The sequence below is a fragment of the Colius striatus genome, chromosome 1, assembly GCF_028858725.1.
Source record: "Colius striatus isolate bColStr4 chromosome 1, bColStr4.1.hap1, whole genome shotgun sequence".
In the NCBI taxonomy this organism is placed as follows: domain Eukaryota; kingdom Metazoa; phylum Chordata; class Aves; order Coliiformes; family Coliidae; genus Colius; species Colius striatus.
In genome coordinates, this window is record NC_084759.1 from 203,365,721 (window position 1) to 203,385,733 (window position 20,013).

General features: G+C 44.4%; 1 protein-coding gene across 3 annotated transcripts in view; it reads left to right on the plus strand.

Moving 5' to 3' along the window:
• Positions 1-20,013, plus strand: part of PRKCQ (protein kinase C theta) — a 67,616-nt gene that overhangs the window by 36,529 nt on the left and 11,074 nt on the right. For all 3 annotated transcript variants that reach the window (XM_061989491.1, XM_061989483.1, XM_061989500.1), the window contains 4 exons: positions 899-1,074; positions 3,820-3,993; positions 13,388-13,479; positions 16,425-16,487. In XM_061989491.1, the coding sequence (XP_061845475.1) occupies positions 899-1,074; positions 3,820-3,993; positions 13,388-13,479; positions 16,425-16,487 (505 nt within the window). The remainder of the gene's footprint in view (positions 1-898; positions 1,075-3,819; positions 3,994-13,387; positions 13,480-16,424; positions 16,488-20,013) is intronic.

Sequence of the window (20,013 nt, forward strand, 5' to 3'; positions counted from 1 at the left end):
TCACCCACATTCTCAATGCAAGTTAATGCTACCCTGTGTGAATATAAACTCCTGGAAATTGAAACTAGAGAAAAATGTCAGAAGACACAGGTCAAAGCACGTTAGAACCACGTGATACCAGTGCTCTGGGTTTGATACTGTGCAGCACCAGGCTACCAAGCCTCAAAGGCTGGTTTTGGTACCATCTGAGCTAAGTGCCCTTTGGCTACCAAGGGCAAATAAGTGATGCCCCCATCTCTGTACTAGTAGAAGTGACTATGTTGATGTAGATCAGTAAAGCCCCAAGTGACTTCAAATCTAGTTTACCCGTGGGTCTGTTTGTCTGCTGAGTAGTGTTCTTGCCATTCAGTAATTTAGGACAGAAGAGTGAATGTGCACTACAGTGTATGGGATAAATCCAATAAAAGACAAAATATCTTAGAAATATATGTACAGCCAAGTGGATTACCGAAGAAATTCTAAGTAGTTCTACTCCAGGACAGCTGGAGTACTTGATCAGAGCTTCAATTAGAACAGAGACACGATGAAAACACTGTCCCATCTTTTCACTTGCCAGCTTTGCCAGGGGTCTTGAAAAGGCCTCAAAAAAATGGGACCACATCATAACAGCAACCAGAGGTGGCCAGAAATAGAGGGCTTGATCATGTTCTGCTGCCATAAAGCAGTAAGACAGGTGAATTTTAGAGTGGGAGTAATGCCACTGAAGAAGGTGGAGTTACATTGGAGTAAAGTTTCCTCTAAAAAGAAAGCTTGTGTGAGCAGAGCCAATCTACAAGGTAGATCTGGCCACCATGTTTCCTTTTATTTAAAACACCCTTTTAAAACTCTAAACATAGTGTTGTGGGAATTTTCTGCTCATTTCCAGGTGTTTATTTGAGTGCTTTGGTGTGTGTTGCAGAGCCACAGGGTGTCTCCTGGGAGACTCCAGCGGAGGGCACAGTGAAGGGGGAGTCTCTAATAGAATCAGACTTGGGAGAACAGCCTCAGGAGCAGGAAGAGCACCAAGTGCAGCTAAAACTAACCATCGAAGATTTTGTTCTGCACAAGATGCTGGGGAAGGGCAGTTTTGGCAAGGTAAGCACCAAGGAACTAAATGCCACTGCACAGGCCTGCATGTTGGTTGTTATGGCACTAATTAGCATGTAGTTTGAGGCCACTTAGGAAAAAACATTTCCAACTCCTCAAAGAACCCTTGCAGTGGCATGGCTGAGCTTGAACTCAGCCTTCTCCTTGTCTAAGATAAAGATCTTCCTTGACCATCTCTCTGCCTTGTTACTTTGCTGTCTCAAAATACCCATGACAGCAGCCAAGTGCTGCAACTTCCCCTTCTGTGAAACTAGATGGGTCCTGGGCATCCACAGAGAGCTGGTGGGAAAGATCTCTGTGCTGTTCCCCTTCATGCAGCTGCTCCTGCCAACTTTGCTGAGCAAGCTCAGAAGGAAGAGGAAGCATTAGCTGAAAACTTGACTGTGGATCATGTCTCTTCTCCAGAGCAGCAGGTCCCCAGCTGGGAACTCTTAACTTCTCTTTCCCAGCTCTGATATGTGCTGGAGCGTAAAGCAAATTTTGCAGCAGCCAAGAATTTGTGCTTGTGAAACAAGAACCACTTGTTTTCAGTGGATTCATTAATCTTGATGAATTGTGGATTGTTCCTCCTTCTCACAGATGTCCCCTGGAAGGGGAATCATGTTTTTCAGTGCCAGTGCAGAGCTGTATGAAGCAATTTCAGAGGAACTCACAACTGTATTTTCACAGCCAGTAAGGAGAAGGAGTATCATTATGTACTACGTTGCTCACACTCTACATCTTTCCAAGGTGGAAGCTATGCCTTAAAGAGCTGCTTTTTGCCTGCTAAGTGAGCTGGAGCAATTGCTGCAGCCAATTCCTAAACTGGTGAAATAGTCACTGTGTTGACTTTCCATACTTGAAAATACTTGGCTTGTGCTTGGCTAAGCCAGAATACTCCAAAATCCATAGTCCATACTAACCTGGACTCAAGAGCATAGATGTCATTGAAACATTTATGTTGGAAGGGACCTCTGGACGTCATCTAATCATAGAATGGTTTGGGTTGGAAAGGACCTTAAAGATCATCTTGTTCCAACCCTCCTGCCATGGGCAGGGACACCTTTTACAAAACCAAGTTGCTCCAAGCTCTATCCAACCTGCCCTTGAATGCTTCCAGGGATGGGGAATCCACAGCCACTTTGGCAACCTGTCCTACAGCCTCACCATCCTAACATCTAATCTAAATCTTCCCTCTTTCAGTTTCAAGCCATTACTCATTGTCCTATCACTACATGCCCTTGTACAAAGTCCCTCTCCAGTTTTCTTGTCAACCCCTTTAGGTACTGGAGGCTGTTCTAAGGTCTCCCCAGAGCCTTCTCTTCTCCAGGCTGAACACTCAAACTCTCTCAGCCTGTCTTCATAGGAGAGATGCTCCAATCAGGAGGACAGGTCTGATCAGATGAGGTTACTTAGGGGTTTGTCTAGTCAGGTTTTGAATATCTCTGTTGAAGCAGATTCTGTACCTTCCTCTGTGTCAGCATGCATCTCTGCAGTGCACCATGTGGGTGTGCAGGGGATGGGCTACTTCACACCCTTCTGCAACAAACTTCACCCACAAGTTTCCTGTGTAGGTGCTGCTCCTGATGCCCTTATTTGCTTGGAGCAAGATTCACTTCCCCTTAGAGGAGGTCAGGGTGTGCAGATCTCAGTGCCTCAGCTCTGCATGGACCCCTACAGAAATCTCATCTATATGAGACCTACCATGGTCTGTCTGAACCTTGGAAGTCACAGCATGAGTCACAAATGTACTGTGCTGCACAATTTCCCTGGGAGGGCAGTACTCTGCACAAAAACAGGGGTAAAAAGGGTGCCTGCAGCATCAGCACTGTTAGCATTTCTGGCCATTCACTGCAGAGACAGAGGGAGGCTCTAGGCTCTAGTCTCTGTCTGGTACTACAAAGTGAAATGCAGCAGTAGCCAAAAAGGTAAATAAAACTTTTGTCAGGGCTAACACATGTCTGAGCTTACTCAGTAAGCAGTGTCTGGTAGAGAACTTCAAAGACCTCTTTGATGAATCTTACATATTTATCCAGACTATGGGAAACAGTGTCAACAGGCTGTTAGTGTAAAGATCAGGACTGGCACTGCCTTCCAGCAGAGACTTCTTTACTCTGTGGACTCTAAGAAACTCCTCTGCTGCTCCATGTCTCATTTTCCCTGCCCACTAAATACAGATGGAGGTTTCTAATTTCTCTGGCATGTGTTTTGCTCCTGCAGAAGCATGGAGGATCCAGCCTGTTTGCTCAGGCCTTCTGCTAACCAGGAGGAAGGACAGAAAGCCACATCTGATACAGATCAGTCCAGCTACTGGTGGACAGCAGTTTACACCTGCTGAGGGTCTGGTGCAGGGCATTTGCATTTCACATATTGACAAAGCAATGTTCTATGTTTTGTTATTTAGAGTCAGAAAACAGGAAGTGTGTCTCTTGAGTATTTGCATAAAGATGGTCTCTCTTATCAGATGTTTTTGGCTCCCTGACACATCCTGTCCATACAGGCATGTAGCCATTGCTCTGGTACTCACCAAGACCACCTCACCCTTCCCCAGCTTTCAACTTCGTAAAACTATTCTGAGTGTGGGTCACAAACTCAAAGTCTACAAAATCTTGATGTTAGAATTGGGCCTTAAACACTAGCTTTGTTAAAGTCTACCCTAGTGAATCCCCCAAAACTCAGCTCCCATCCTCACATGGCTGTTGGTAGCTGTAAGAGAAGAGCATCTCCCTTTCTGAGCAGCTTTTTCTACCCTAGGTATTCCTCGCTGAGCTGAAGAGCACAGACCAGTATTTTGCTGTGAAAGCCCTGAAGAAGGATGTGGTGCTGATGGATGATGATGTTGAATGCACAATGGTGGAGAAGAGAGTCCTCTCCTTAGCCTGGGAGCACCCATTCCTGACTCATGTCTTCTGCACGTTCCAGACCAAGGTAAGACAAGCATCTGTCACCTTCCTCCACAGTCCTGAGGATGCTTTGCTGAGGTACAGATAATTGATGAGGAGTTTCATTCTCCCAGATGTTAAGGTATAACTTGGATATGAGGTTAATGCTAAGGGAAGGGATCTTCAGTTTAACCCCTTGGGAAGTGGCTCTAGAAATTTCATCTGCCTTCCTCACCATAAAGTGGGGGATGCATTTGAGGATTATGGCATCCAAGATTGATTGTGGCTACACAGATGTCCACTATTAAAATCTGCACCCTGGTACCCCAGGCCAAGGATGTGCATAGGCCATGTCCACAGCCAAGGTGCAATATGCCCACACTGGTGTCATCTGAACCTCTTGAACCACGAAGCAGTATGCCTCAGCAACTAGCTTGAATCAGAGCTAACTCAAGGAACTCAGGTTATGGGGAATAAACATAAACACTTTGGGAATGACTTTTGCCTCCAGTTACTGTTAAAATCCATCAGTGCAGATGATGAATCTTCAGTGGTAGTGAACACTACAGTTCAGAGGGGCAGGACAAAGCATCTTCACCCGAAATCACATTTCACACTCCAAACAAAAATAGAAGAGCTCATATTGAGAATATCCCTTTCTCAAGACAACTTGTTCAGGGCTTTGTTAGGATGCTCCTAGTCCCTGTTTAGTCCCAGGATTTAGTGACACAAGCCCACTGCTGGCTATTAGGTTAGGACCTGCTCAGCAAGAGCTGTGCTGCATCTGCAGGATCAGGAGAAACAAAGAAAACCTCTATGGGATATCCCACTTGCCCATGGGATATGGCATCTGTTTAAAGACAGAGTGAATTTAAACAGGGAATGTCTGGGAGCTGCTGTAGGTGACGTGGTGCTGAGCCCAGGCATTCATGTTTCACTCCTTCAGGATTGTCAGTGAGGACAGCATGTCCTGGAAAGGGATCCTTGCCTGGAGAGGAAAGGAATTCATTCCCTTTTTTGTCAGGGTAAGATTTCAGAGGAGAGTATAAATGTCCCAGTTCCAAAAGCAGAGAAAAGCTTTGGTTTCAGGCAGTGAAGTCTTTCATCTTTCTTATGAGGAAAGACTGCAGGATCTGGGACTGTTCAGCCTAGAGAAGAGGAGACTGAGGGGGGACCTCATTAATACTTAGAAGTATTTGAAAGGTGTTTATCAAGAGGTAGGTCAACACTTCTTATCTGTAGTGTCCAGTGACAGGAAAAGGGGTAATGGACAAAAGCTGGAACACAAAAAGTTCCACTTAAAGAAAAGCTTCCTTACTGGAAGGATGAGGGAGCCCTGGTCCAGGCTGCTCCTTCTCTGGAGGCTTTCAAAACCCACCTGGATATGTTCCTGAGTGACCTGATCTAGGTGGACGTGCAGGAGGTTGGACTAGGTGATCTTTAGAGGTCCCTTCCAACCCCTACTATTGATTCTATGATTCTATGCACATAAGTGTCCACTTCCCTCATGAGACCACAGGAAAAAAGACGGGAGACAAAACAGAGTTATGTCAGGAGACAGATGGGATTTAAAGGGGAAACTCTGCTTCCATCTGTGGCTGAGGCAAGGAAAACTTGCAGGATGGAAAAGCAATGAAAAATTCATGAGTGCCAGGCTCAAAAACTCAAGTGATCTTTTCCTGGACTGTCTTATGGGTATCACAGTACTGCCCTTTTGACATACAGAAACAATTTCCATCCTTTTCACCCCAAGTCATCATTGCCATTTAAAAGTTATTCCATCTCTCTATTTTACCCTCAAGTTCACAGAAGGAGAAGCTGAAATGTGGCTGCAGCCCGAAGCTACTTTGGGCTCTGATTGATTTCTAGCTTCTGTTTTTCTCCTCTGACCTTTGCAAGCCAAGCAGAGACCACTCAACACATGAAAGTCATTCAGAGCAGGAGAGCTGTGATAAGCCATGGACAGTCTTTCATGGCTCAAAGGACAACAGGCTTCAGTCATATCTTTTGGAGGAACCATTTTAGAAGCCAGAGCACTGCTGTGTGGTCCCTCTCTGGACTTCAGTATTCTAAACTTGATTTTTCAGTTGAAAGACTGTTTTTTTTAAAGGTTCCACAGGGTAGATAAGAGTTTCACACAGAAATGCATGTGCCAATGCATTTGAATCTCTAATGCTTTGACTCACAAGGTTTTTGAGCTGCTTCAGGCACTGTGTGCCTCAGCAAAGGACAGTAAGAACAGGCCTATTCCCACACTGAAATAAGAACCTCAGTAGCTCCCTTGTCTCGAGGAAGAAAAAATGCCATAGAATCTGTTGACAGTTCTCTGAGCTCTGGGTTGTGTTTCCTCCTGGCCTCCACACAGGTAATCAGGGAATGCTGAAACATATAAACCCTGACAGCCCTTTAGACAGTTTTTGTAGGCATCATGCACCTGAGGCTCCTTCCTATTCCTGCAGAGTTATAAAGAGTTACAAAGAGCAGCTCAGAGAGCTATTCTGTTGTATTCGATTTAAAGGCACACTATTATGTTAAAGAGGAGGGAAAAACATGATTTTGTGTAATGCCCAAACAGTGACTCTCATCCCAGTGCTCGTTTTACTCTTCTTTTTGCATTTCACTGCTCTCCTTTGATAAAAATAGGCTTTCTCTTTTTGAAAGTCATTTCTGTTTCTAACTGTTTCTTTACTTCATTGACCAAGTTTCTATTCACACCCTTTACCTAAATGCAAATTACATTCTTAGGCATTTAGGCTTGTAGCACAGAATAGAGACACAGAAGATTATCTCAACCCAAAAGAGAAGTGATCTGTGTTGCATTTTAAAAGGAAATGCTACAAAAACATTTCTCTTCAGCTTTTCTAATGTGTCCTCTGTTTTCAAAGTCCTGGTGCTGAGCCATTTGCACATGCTCTGTTGTTTTGATGTGCTTAATAGTGGCTTTGAAATCTCTTTCACTGGTAGGAAGGAGAAAGGAGTATGATTCTAATGTTAAAATTCTTAGACTCTGAAGTATTTTCCATGAGTATTTTCAAGAGATTTCTTGTTCAAATTTCTTCTCAGAGGAAGCTGCAATTCCTGCACATTTTTCAGAGGACAGTTTCAGTTTTCTTCTGGTTTTGTCTTGTCATTTAGAAGGACAGAATCATTCATTTGGCCTCATTCAGAGTATATAGGTTGGCACATGTGTTTCACATCTGTTTGATGTTTGGCTTCATTGCCCAAATGCACTATGAGATCAGCCCTGGATCAGGCCCATATGCTATCCTCAGGCAATGTAGGATCCTCTCAGACCACAGTATGGCTGTGGGATGCTGATGTATTGCAGGAGAAGCATCCTGAAGGGAGGTGAAGTTGCAAGACTTCCAGCACTGCTGAACCACAGGAACACAACAAAATACTGGATGGACTAAACTAAAAGCATAACAAAAAATCTTGGTCACGGGATGAGGTGTCCTATGAGGTCAGACCAGTGCCAGCATCCAGATTTTAACAGTGATCAGGAAAGGGAAGGGTAGGGAAGAGAGCAGAGAGCAACGTAGTGGTTTCTCCTATGCACCTATCACTTGGTGTTCAGCCAATTGGAAGGGACTATCTTGAAGCCTCAAGATTTCATAGAATCATAGAATGATTGGAAAAGACCTTTAAGATTAATGAGTCCAACCCCTACCCTCACACTGCCAAGCCCATCACTAACCCATGGCCTTCAGCACCCCAGCTCCATGGCTTTGCAATATCTCCAGGGATGGGGACTCTTTCACCTCCCTGGGCAGCCTGGGACTGGTCTCCGTCCTCCTAGTATTTTGTGGGTAGTAATTCAGCTTGGAAATGTCTGATTGAAGGCTAGTTGGCCAAATTTGATTGAGCTGATGGGAAAGCTGGGGAAGAATTGGGAATTTTAAGGAGACTTTGGGGATTTTACCTTTTGAAGCCAGCAGGCAGGAAAACTGGCAAGTTCTCATTCAATCCTGGCCAAAATTTCAACATGTTTCTGTAGAAATAGCAATGTCTCAGCAGAGCTTTGGGATTTCAACAGGGTTCTGCCAGAGAAGGTGTGAGCAGCTGTAATTATAACGTCCAAAAAATGAAGTCTTTGCAAGACACTTCTAGGTGGTGTCAGCCCATGTGGTATGAGCAGGAGGAATGTATTGGCAAGGAAAAGAGGGGGCCAGCTTATAAGTATCATTTAAGTGAGAGATGTTTGACATATTAGCCTGGTGAATAAACCATATTATTCTGCTGAATCAGACAGAGGACTGGCTGATTCACCAGAGACTGTGCTGCCTTTCAGCTAGATCTTGACCAGTGTGAGAGTTGGGCAGAGAGGAACCTCATGAGGTTCAACAAGGACAAGTGCAGAGTCCTGCATGTGGGGAGGAACAAACCCATGCACCAGGACAGGCTGGGGATTGACCTGCTGGAGAGCAGCTCTGCAGAGAGAGACCTGGGAGTAGTGATTGATAATAAACTGACCATGAGCCAGCAACGTGCCCTCATAGCTAAGAAGGCCAATGGCATCCTGGGATGCATCAAGAGGAGTGTGGGCAGCAAGTCAAAGGACATTCTTCTCCCCCTCTACTTTGCCCTGGTGAGGCCTCATCTGGAGTCCTGTGTCCAGTTCTGGGCTCCCCAGCTCAAGAGGGACAGGGAACTGCTGGAGAGAGGTCAGTGCAGGGCCACCAAGATGATCAGGGGACTGGAGCATCTTCCTGCTGAGGAAAGGCTGTGGGACCTGGGGCTGTTTAGTCTGGAGAAGAGGAGACTGAGGGGGGATCTCATTAATATTTACAAATATCTAAAGGGTGGGTGTCAGGAGGTTGGGGCAGCACATTTTTCTGTTGTAGCTAGCAACAGGACAAGGGGTGATGGGATGAAGCTGGAACACAAAAAGTTCCATTTAAACATAAAGAAAAACTATGTCACTGTTGATATGAGGGAGCCCTGGCCCAGGCTGCCCCTTTCTCTTGAAAGACAGCACTGATGACAATAACTCTGTTTACCATTGCAAGTGATGTAGTCTGCTGCTCTGTGCTGTGAGGAAAGGGTCATGGGATCTCAGAAATCCAGTGAAAAGAGATATTTCCAGTCATGGCTGCACCTTCATGTATATATATATGTATTTTTATGTATGTGTATCAATATATTCATATGCTTTGTACCAAGTAGACGGGCACACAAAGCTGTCAGAATGCTGACAGTGCAAAGATTAGAACAGAAAGTAAATCGTTAGCTATGGGACTGAAATATTTGACAGCTGTAAGAAATGCTGCCATCTCCAGAAGATAGACTGATATTACACAAGAAGGGGAAAAAAGAATAAATGTTTAAACCAGGGAACAAAATTAAACCTGGGGCTGCTTTAATCTGTAACAAATTGGCTTTGCTCATGTCTAGATGGTACAAATGGCAATGTTAATTCCTCCTATGATCACCTACTAGTTATTAGCTGTTCCTTAAGGGCATAGACACACTGAGGAGCATGTGTGTTGCTTGTTTTCCCACTGGATGGGTGTGATGTGACAACAATACTCACCAGGTGGTGCAGTGTGGTGGAGAAGGGCTGAGAAGCCTTTGACTCCCATCTATCCCATGAAATCTGAGGCATGGCTGAGCACCCAGACTGCATCGAGCTGTGTGAAGATGTGAGATAAGAATCAGCTGCAGGAATTGCAAGGTGTCAAAACTTTCTCTTGGCTAGGGCCAACCTATTTCAGTGGGCAAGCAGCAAGGTCGGGTCACTTAATCTGCATTGTGGAGCCTTCTCCACCTGGAGGCATTTGTTAGGGTAACTGCTCTAAATAAGGGTAAAGCTACACTGTCCTGCAGCATTAATTATTCCAATATTCCTTCTCCTGGAAGCCCTGTGGAGATGATTTTTTGCTCTTCACTAAATGGTGTTAAGTTGTGTATTTGTGTGTATGTGAGCGCTTTCAAATGCAAAGAAAACAAAATCTAAGCATCTCTGCAGCAAAGTGCTCTGGAGGGCTTCCAGCTGGTTTGAGGATTTTAAGAGCCTGTTATAGGATGTACCTTCAAAAGATCCATTTAAATGCTGTCTGCTTTATAGTCATTGTGTACAAAGTTGAAAGCATCTCTGATAGTGACTATTCATTCTCACAGTAGCTGCATAGGGAACAAAAGCAGGTTGGTTTAACTCTATCCCTGCCATGTCCTGAAGAGACAGAGGGTGCAGCTGGCTCTGCAGAGAGGAGCTTAGTTCAGTCACTTATGGGTCTCATAGGGCAAGAAATTGAGTTATTGCAGTAATTCTTTCAGCACCTGGCAGGAGTGAGTTGACTAGGGAACCGTGTTCTTTTGTGTGCAGGATGCACATCAGTATGTGTGTGTGTGCTGTACCATATCTTGTTGTATGGTTCTGTCTGTTGCAGGAGCAGCACTTTGTCCTTCCACAGAGGGGTTTGTTATGTTCCTCCTGCTGCAATGGAGAAAGCCCCTGGAAGATGAATGATGATCTAGAAGTAGGGAACGGCTGATATATGCATGTCACCAGACAACTAGTGCCAGCCATCCTGGGACAGTGTCCATGAGTGAAGGAAGTGCCCTTACAGTTCTCCTTGAGCTTTGTGGTTATAAAAGATGGCCCCAAACTCTGCTGAGAGGCTAGACCTTTTCTGTGAGCCTAGAAACATGACCAGAAGTTTGACCTGAGTATTTACTACCCAAAGATGCTCTCATGGAGAGTCAGCAAGTCATCTGTTGTCTGTCTGCAAGGCAGAGAGGTAGGGTGAAGGTGAGGGGTTTTTCCTAAACCTCCTTCAGTGCTATGTGGGTCTCAATACTGAGGAACAGCATCTCTGTTTGTTGCCTTAGCATCCCTGAGCTAGGATCCTCATAGGGGATAAAGGCATGATAAAGTCATGCCATTCCAGATACCACGTCTTAAGAAATACCCATTCAATCCAGGTGCTGACAGACTTCAGAGCCTGGCAGTAACAGTCAAGAACCATCAACTAACCTTCTCAGGACAAGAGGAAGTGTGGGTTGCAACCTGTCTGAAAATGTGTCCTCTGTGCTGTTCTAACCCTTTAACCTCTAGCACATGGTTGGACTTTAGGTGGTTTCGAGTATGGGTTTTGTCTCTTCCCATTTCTAAAGCTCTGTAGACCTCAGGCTTAGAAAGCTGTCTCCAACAATTTGTTGCAGCTTGTCCTATTTGATTATATCTTATTACTCATAGTGACTTACATACAGCTGATCTCAAGGAATTTTTCTCCAGAGGCCATTCCAATTGACTTTTGTAAGAAACAAGAGGAACTTCCAAGTCTTGAAGCAGAAAGAGTGATGCTGTCTTTCTTTCAACGGTGTTCATGTACCACTTAATAGCACCTGATAGACCATGAACTTCAGTATTAATCATCCCTAAATCAAGTCTGTAGTCTTCAGCTGCATAGTTTTAGACAGTCAAGCAACAGAGTTCACATAATGATCTTCACGTGCCAATTAATCTGCAAGGTTGTTCACCTTCTATTTCCTCAGATGGCAGAAGGATGCTACCAAAGTCCCCAGTTTCAAGTTAGGGTCTCCAGTTTAATTAAACAGATGGTTGCTCAAATCCATGAGCAAGCAGAGCATGACTGCTGGTTCCACTGAACATGGACTTCAAGTTGTGCTTAAAGGCATGGGATGAGGTGTTACCAAACTCAACAGACATTCCAGAGAAACCCAAGGCTTTTCTCCTTTTCATTCCACTGAATCTGAATCTGAAGACCCATGAAGTTTCTTCTGTCCCAATGTGATACATGGGGCTGCTGGTCTGTTTTTGGCTGAACCTCATCACCTCTCTGTGTGCCTTCACACAAAGAGCCTCTGTTCAAGTGTTTTTCTGAATGGACTCCTGAGCTCACATTGCTTCCAAGCTTTATGCATTTCCACATTGAATTGCCCATCTCCATTTAGCCTTCACGCTTGCTTAGGCTGACTCCTGTGCACTAACCTTTACAGATGCAAGATCCTTCAACTGCACACATCTTGTTTATTGGCAAAATTTCTATTCTCTCCCTGGGAGTCCAGATCTGGCCCTGTGCTTGTTGAATGACAGGTGGGGTTTCTAGCCAGACATCCATTTAAATAAGAGTACTGTAATTAAAAGGATCTGGCTAAAGAAATTGCACAAATTAGAGCAGACAGCTGTTATTTGAAAGGAACACTGTTGGTTTTTTTAAATAGCCAGCTTTTGGCTTGCTGCCAGAGATGCTTACTTTAGATCTTATGGATAAAAACTTTCCTTTCACTGTTAAAAATAAAGGTGAGAAGAGCTCTACTTCCTCTACTCCCAAAATAAGTTGTGATGGGCAATACACAACAAAGGGAAGACACTCATAGACTTTAGTGTAGCCTGCAGATGACTGACTTCTGATGTGTACAGAACAGTGACAAGCCTTTGAGAGAAAGATAATACTCCATCCATTTTATTTTATCCATACATTTGTGCACAAAGGCTGAGATTCCTGAAACAGGAGTTTAAAGGGGGAGCATAACTTGTTGCACAGATAATCTTCCTGCAGGAAAAGGCACTCCTCCTGCTTTGTAGGCACAACTCAATGTGGAAGGGAAGCACCTGGCTTCTGTGGAAGGCCCGTGGTGAAGGGGATCAATGTGGTCTACATCAAGGATTGGAAAGGAAAACCTGATGGTTGGTTCTGCTCTTTATTCAGCACAGAGGTTCTCATCATTTCTGTGTAGCAGGAGGAAAGTTGTCCACTTCCCTGGTCGAGGGGCTGATGGTTGCATGCGGCTGGGGACAAGGACTGGATCTTTTTCCAGGCTTCTCTGACATGGGCCTCCAGATACATGATTAATTCATGAATCTTCCCACTAGCCAGTTACAGCTTGCCTTGCTTAGTAGAGCAGTTTTCAAGCTTAAAATCAAGCAGGTGCTTAAAACAGATTGATGCATCTGGCCAGTGTCTCTGATAACTTGAAAAAGTCAGACTCATGTGTCTCCAGAACAGATGTGCAGGAATGCAGGGAACACCAGCTTGAGATCAGTCCACTGGATGGATAATGCTTTGGGCTGGAGACCAGAGAAGACCTGGGATTTGCTTCTGCCTCTTCCAGTAGTCACCTAAGGAACTTTGTCCATCTGTCCTTCTGTTACACAGACACTGGAGAGTTGCTCATCCCCTTCTAGTCAGCCTTGAGGTCTGCTAGTAAAAATCAATGGTACCAGATGGTTGTTAGGTGGATTTGCAATGTTTGCTAACGCTGTTTATACAAACCAGAGCATAGAGGTTGAGCACATCCATCGAGAAAAAAGAGGAGAAATGAGGAATCTGAAAAAGAAGCTAATTTGTTTCCAGAACCCTCACAGTAAACCTTTCCTTTTTCTTTTTTGAGTGTTTTCTGGGTGGATTTTTAATGTTATTTCATTTTATTTTGCCCTTCCTCACCCCTTGTTGTATGTTTGTCTCATTCTCTAGGAAAACCTCTTTTTTGTGATGGAATACCTCAATGGAGGAGACCTCATGTTCCATATACAGAGTTGTCACAAGTTTGACCTTCCCAGAGCAACGTAAGATGTTATTATTACCTTTTGGCTTTCAGGTCACACACATTGTAGAAGCAAAGGCTGCAGACACCAGGGATCTTGATTTTGTTCCCAGCATTGCTAGTGTCTTGCAGAGGAGACCTTGGGCATATGATTTGACCTCTCTGTACCTTACCCACCTGCAAAATGGGGATAATGCTGGTGCTGGAAGCAGAGTTTGTCTCTGTCCCAGCTCTCTCCAGACTGAACAAAACAAACATGCAGTTCATCACCCTGACTCAATCACAGACTTGGAACAAGTCCCTTTCTCTCCTTGTCCTCTTTCCCCTCCCACAGAAAGCTTTTTAGAGCCTATCCACACAAGTGGACTTCAGTCAGACCTTGCTTTGCATTCTTGATCAACCGGGGAAGCTATTTCTGTCTGGGCACTGCTACACCCTTGTCAGCATTGCATCTTCCTGCAGGCTCATCCTTTAGCCTGCAAACCAGGGACTTACTTCCAGCCTGTCACCTGGTTTCAGTGTTTTGCACTGACATTAGCATAGTCCCACATTTATTCAGTGCTGAGACCTGAGCTTCCTAGAAGCTTTCCCTTAGGCTGTCCTATTTACTGGATGACTCCTCTTCCCAGGACTTCAGTCCCTCAGAGAGGGGCTCCAGAGGGATCATTCAACCCAGCTGAGACATTGCCTCTAGAAGTTCCTGCACTGTCTATAAACTGCATCAAGCATGCCTAAGACCTTAAGTAAGGGCCATGTAAATACATGGCCCATGGATGAGAATCAGCAGCCCTGAGGCTGCTCGTTGTTTCACTCATTGAGTTCTTGGTCAGCTCATAGTTGGAGACCCCAATAATGATTCTGTAAACCCAAACTCCACCCCAGATTTATTACCACCAAAAAAATCCCACAGCTGCATTTTCAGACATCTGTGGAACTAAAAGTCCTGCTTGTTATAACACTGAGTGGTCTGTAGCCAAGCTACAGGACCTGCTTAAGCTGAGGTTGCTAGTCCAGTGATCAGAGTTGAAGCTGTTGTTTGTTAGAAGTAATGGGATTTTCCCTTCTTCCACTTTAAGGTTAAAGCAGGGGGAAAAAAAAGAGGATAAAACCTATTAAAAGTGCAGAAGATAAATTTAAACAAAAAATTAATACACCAACAGAGAATTAAAAATGTATTTTGCTTAGATTAAAGTAAGTAGAAGAATTAGAATAAAGGAAAGGTGGTTTTAATCCTTCTGCAAGCAAAAGTATTTTGAAAGTCAATATTGAAACCACTGCAGGAATTAATTTTTATTTAATAATTGAAAAAAAACCCAACTAATTTAAATCACTGTTTATTTTGATGGTCTCTTCAAAAGCATTGGAATGTTCAGAATGAAGGGCCAATGCGTTGAAGACTGAGGGAGCAGACTTGTACAAGCCTGGAGGGGCACTCAGTCCTGTGGTTGTATTCCCTTCTGGGTGAGCACTTTCACTGTGTAATGGTGCCTTGGCTTTATGCTGCCTCTCTGCAGCAGGATGTGATGTTGTCCTTTAGGTAGAACTGTCACAGAATCACAAAATGGTAGATGTTGGAAGGGTCTTCCAGAGCTCATCCAGCCCAAGCCCCTGCTAAAGCAGGTTCCCCTCTCTCAGGGAGCACAGGAACGTGTCCAGGTGGATTTGGAAACCCCCCAAGAAGGAGCCTCCACACCCTCCCTGTGCAGCCTGGGCCAGGGATCCCTCACCACAGCACCAAACAAGTTTCTCCTCCTGTTCTAGTGGCACTGCCTGTGTTCCAGACTGTGCTCATTACCCCTTGTCCTGGCACTGGCCACCACAGAAGAAAGTGTTACCCCATCCTCTCAACACCTACCCCTTAGGTATTGATCAGCACCAATAAGGTCCCCTCTCAGCCTTTTCTTCTCCAGGCTAAAAAAGCTCTAGGTATTGCAGCCTTTCCCTCATCAGAGAGATGTTCATTCCCCTCAGCATCTTTGTAGTCCTCCGTGGGACTTTCCAGGAGTTCTCTCTCTCTTGGGCTGGGGAGCCCAGAACTGGACACAGGACTCCAGATGAGGCCTCACTAGGGCAAAGTAGAGGGGGAGCAGAACCTCCCTTGATCTGCTGCCCACACTCTTGGTGCATCCAAGGCTGCCATTGGCTTCTTGCCCACAAGGGCACATTGCTGGCTCATGTTCAGTTTATTATCAACCAAGACTCCCAGGTCTCTCTCTGCAGAGCTGCTCTCCAGCAGGTCAATCCCCAGCCTGTCCTGTGCATGGGGTTGTTCCTCCCCATCTGCAGGACTCTGCATTTGCCCTTTGTGAAGCTCATGAGCTTCCTCTCTGCTCAACTGCATTGAGGACAAACACTCCAGAGAAAAGCCACCAAGCTGCCAGCTAGTTCACATCTTGGGTAAAATTTTAAAAGCAAGTCATAAATCTGACCAGTGGTCTGTTTGACAAGCCAAGGAGACTGCCTGTGATCCCCAAACCCAAATGTCTACCAGCCTGTCCCATTTCTGGTGCCACTCCAGTGTTTGTGCAGCAGCTAGTGAATACAGCAAACTACAGCTGCTCTTTTGAGGTCTGAGGCATTTACTTTAATTTGCAGTTTGCAGTCTGGTGCATTACTGTAACTCATTGATTTATTTTAAACACATAAATAAGAGAGGCATAGGCACCATCCAGTCTGCTTTCTTTGCAACAGGGACCATATCCTGAGGCAAGGCAGGGTAGGCAATAGGAGCTGGTGGTGGTTTTCTTCTTCATGGCTGCCAGCCATGTGGCATATTGGGAATCTCACATCACCCATCAGTTAGTTACCTGTAAAACCCAGTTACCTTGAGCTTTCTGGAGGCACCTCCAGCCTTCTGAGAACTTAATGAAATTTTGGCTTCTGTGTAGAGAAAGTTTCCATTTTTGGGTCTAGCTGAAAGCACGTGATGGGAAGTGTCCATTCTAACTTGTTCCTTCTGTCACTCAGGTTTTATGCTGCTGAAATTATATGTGGGCTTCAGTTCCTCCATTCCAAAGGCATCATATACAGGTAATTTTACTCTTTAGTGTTTAATATGCTAAACTTTTTCTGCAAGCACTAATAGAGAGATCATTGCTTGGATGCACTTATTGGTACTACATTTCTGTACAGATTTCCCTTTTACAGAGTCTGACTTTTGTTTTGAAGAGACAGCACAGAAAAGGTAATTTAAGGCCCTTTTTGAGAATCCAGTCCTATTATAATTAGCATTAAAAGAAGCTCTTTGATGCATTTATGCTGAGTCATTCATACAGCACCCAGCACAGACACCCAGTTTAAGCTTTTCATGGATTAAGGCATATAAGATCAAGCTAGCCAAGAGAAATCTGGTACATCTACCGTGCTGATTACCAAGGGACGGTGATGACAAGCTCAGCTCAAATGATAACAGCAAGGAGACAGTGATATACCTCATTTTTGTGGTTAACAAGTCTGCTATGCACAATTCCGTGGAAGAGGGGGTTGATGTCACGTACTGTCACGAATCTGAGCTAGCTGCCAAGGCTTTCCTTGTAGTAAGCAGAGAGGAGTGAACTTTTTTAAGTTCATCAGACCTATGTTAGACTGTGTATGAGAAGTGCCCATTTCTACCAGTGGGGTCTATGAGGTGGGACACTGCAGGCAGCTGCACTCAAAGGATTCCTCTCCCAAAGTTACCGGTATGAACTTGGTCCACAATGCATCAATCTATCAAATCCCAAGTAGAAGTAATCTACAAGAAGACTATAAAGTAGTCTACAAGACTACAAAGCAGTCTACTACAAGAAGTCTATGAAATCTATTACAAGAAGTCTACAAAACCTACTACAGATTGCTCATTCCAGCTTCTACTTGACTTATCCAGGGGCTTCAAAGTTATGCACTGATGCTTTGATCTAATACACAAGTGTTGTGCTTTAGACCTATATAAAAGTACAGAGAGAGGATGTGAGCAAGAAGAGCTGCAGCAATCAGACCACAGTCTGCTCTCCTATGGCTGAAGGGAGAAACTGCATTTCTGGAGAGCCTTACTTCAGCTCATCTTCATGGCAAAAGTTATTGCAGCTTTCTGTAAAAGCAGGAAGCAAATAGCTTGTCACAAACAAATAAGAAAGTTCCATAAAGCAACAATGTTTGCTGAAAGCAAAATGAGCTTATTTCAATGTTTGTCATGCAGGGTGAACATTAGAACAAATGCTAAAAGTGAATGGCTTGTTTACAATCCAGTCTCCCATAAAAACACAAGCCTTGATTCATACAAACTCGCCTTATTATTCATTATTAGTGCTCATGTGGGAGCCATTTATAGTCTTTATTGACCAATGATGGGGATTGCATAAACATGAGATCAACATTGATGGCATTAAGCTGAGATGATCTCTGGGGTCTCAGCAAGCTTCTGGCTCTAATTATTGTTCTGGATGACTGAAGGGAAGCGTTTTCTGAGGTGCCCAAATCACTTAGCCATGGCTGTCTTTTTTTTGCTCAGACTTCTCAGAAAAGCTGATTAAAAATATCTGCAGGACATTGTGAGTTTGTGGCAGGACCATTAATGCTGACATTTTGTTTATAACTCACATTTTCATTAGGAATTGCTGCACCAGTGCTATGTCAGGGTTTGGGATCCCTTTCCTCGTGAAAGGAGACGTTTAGAGTCTGGAGCCGTGGGAAATGTGGGCAAATTGGGATAGCTAGACATTTAAGTGTTATGGTGGTAGGAAAAAGTAGCTCACTTCCAAGTCTGCAGCCTTGCTGTGGATATCAGGCTCTGAGAGAAAAGATTTAACCAGTCCTACACCTTTTTCACTGAAGACAATGACAATGAGGTCAGTTGAGAATGCACAGCCATCAGTATCTTGCTCAGACCTAACCAAGCACTTAGGAAAGTGAATAGAAATCATTTTTGAAACTACATCACTTGAAATGCAGGAAGAATAATGAATCCAGCTGTTTGGTCTCATGCACTCACATTTGGAAATGTTGGCTTCAATCTTAATGAATGAGACGAGGCATTTTTGGCAGAAACTCCAATCCCTGGAGCCAATGAGTTTGAAACTCATCAAAATAATGAAAGTGAACTGTAGGTGAAGGGGTTTTTTGTTTTGCTTCGATCTACCAGATGAATAAAAGCAGTGCTGGCAGCCAGAGATTGATCTCAATGGTGTAACTAAAATAAGTCATTCTAGCTGGAAACTGTGACGACATGAGTGTCTGCGACTTGGAAGGCAAACGTCTCGGTCGTCTCTGTATTTCTTTGTGATTGATGACTCCTACTTTTTCTTGGGCCATATTCTAGCTGCAACGAACAATTGCCCCATGACAATTCAGTGTGTACCCTGACTGAGACCTGGCTGATGCCAGACAAGGAGCTTTGCACAAAGAAGGGCTGAACAGCCATCTTTCCTGCAATTGTAGGGGATCATCTCAGGAGCATCATGCATTAGAAATTACCTCTTTTGAAGGAGTCAAAGTCATTTCTGAAAAAAGCCTCACATTGTAAAACAGCTGTCAGCAGGAAGGTGGCTCTATAGCAGCCTCCTGGTGAGGCCTCTTGCCTGAAATATATGTGTAGGTTGTGAGTCAGCCTACAATTAGAAAAGACCAATTACCTCCTGAGGCAAATTACCTCCTACAGGCAAATGTTGTGTCTAGGTGCTTTGAGAGCCCCAGGATGGAGCAGTGACTGAAGAACAGGACAGGTATTGCAGGAACGTGAGTGCTCTGAGACCAGATAAGCCAAATTCTATATACATCCAGGTGAAGTGCAGCATCACTGCCCCAAACATCTCCTGTGTCATTATTTCAATGAAAAGCAAAACTTTTAGGTCAGAAGTCATGCCAGCCTTCCTTTCTTTCTGACTTTTTTCTTTCTTTACATGTTCTCTTCTTTCAGGGTTCATTCCCACAGGAGTACCTCTGTTCTCTGTCAGTGGTCACGATTCACGAGCTCACTTTTGTTTCCTTCCTTATGCATTTATTCTTTTTTCTCTCTCAAGGCTCTTTGCTTCCCACAGTATCTCAGAACTTGAAACTGCTAACAACTGCTTGGCAGCTGTGTGTGAAGGGTTTTGTGAATCCCCAAGGCTGAGATAGTGCAACCCAGCAGTGAAGGGGTAGTGGGTGTTCTGCTGATGGTCTGGCATTATTCTGACCCCCTTCCAGCCATGAAAGGTTTGTGGGTCCTTACCTTTTCCAACAGTTGTAGAGTCTGCACTGGGAAGGAGATCTGGCAGCAGCATCAGGGAATGTACAAAGAATCCCAGGGAATGAGAAAGTGAACATTAGCTGGTCTCTTCTTGCTCACCTGTGTTAGGTTCTTGCCTCTTCACTGCTGGGTTGCACTACCTTCGGGGTTTGACAAAACCCTTCACCAACAGGCACAAAGCCCTTTTTAGCTTCACTGTTCTGTATCCTCAAAGGAGGGATCTTTTAGAAGATGGCTTGGGTAAAGTCTCCTCCTTTAGCCCTCAGCCTTCCTTTTTAATTGCAACACATAGCCACTACATAGGGGCAGACAGTAAGTTAATGAGTGTAACCTGCTAACATAACCTGTGTG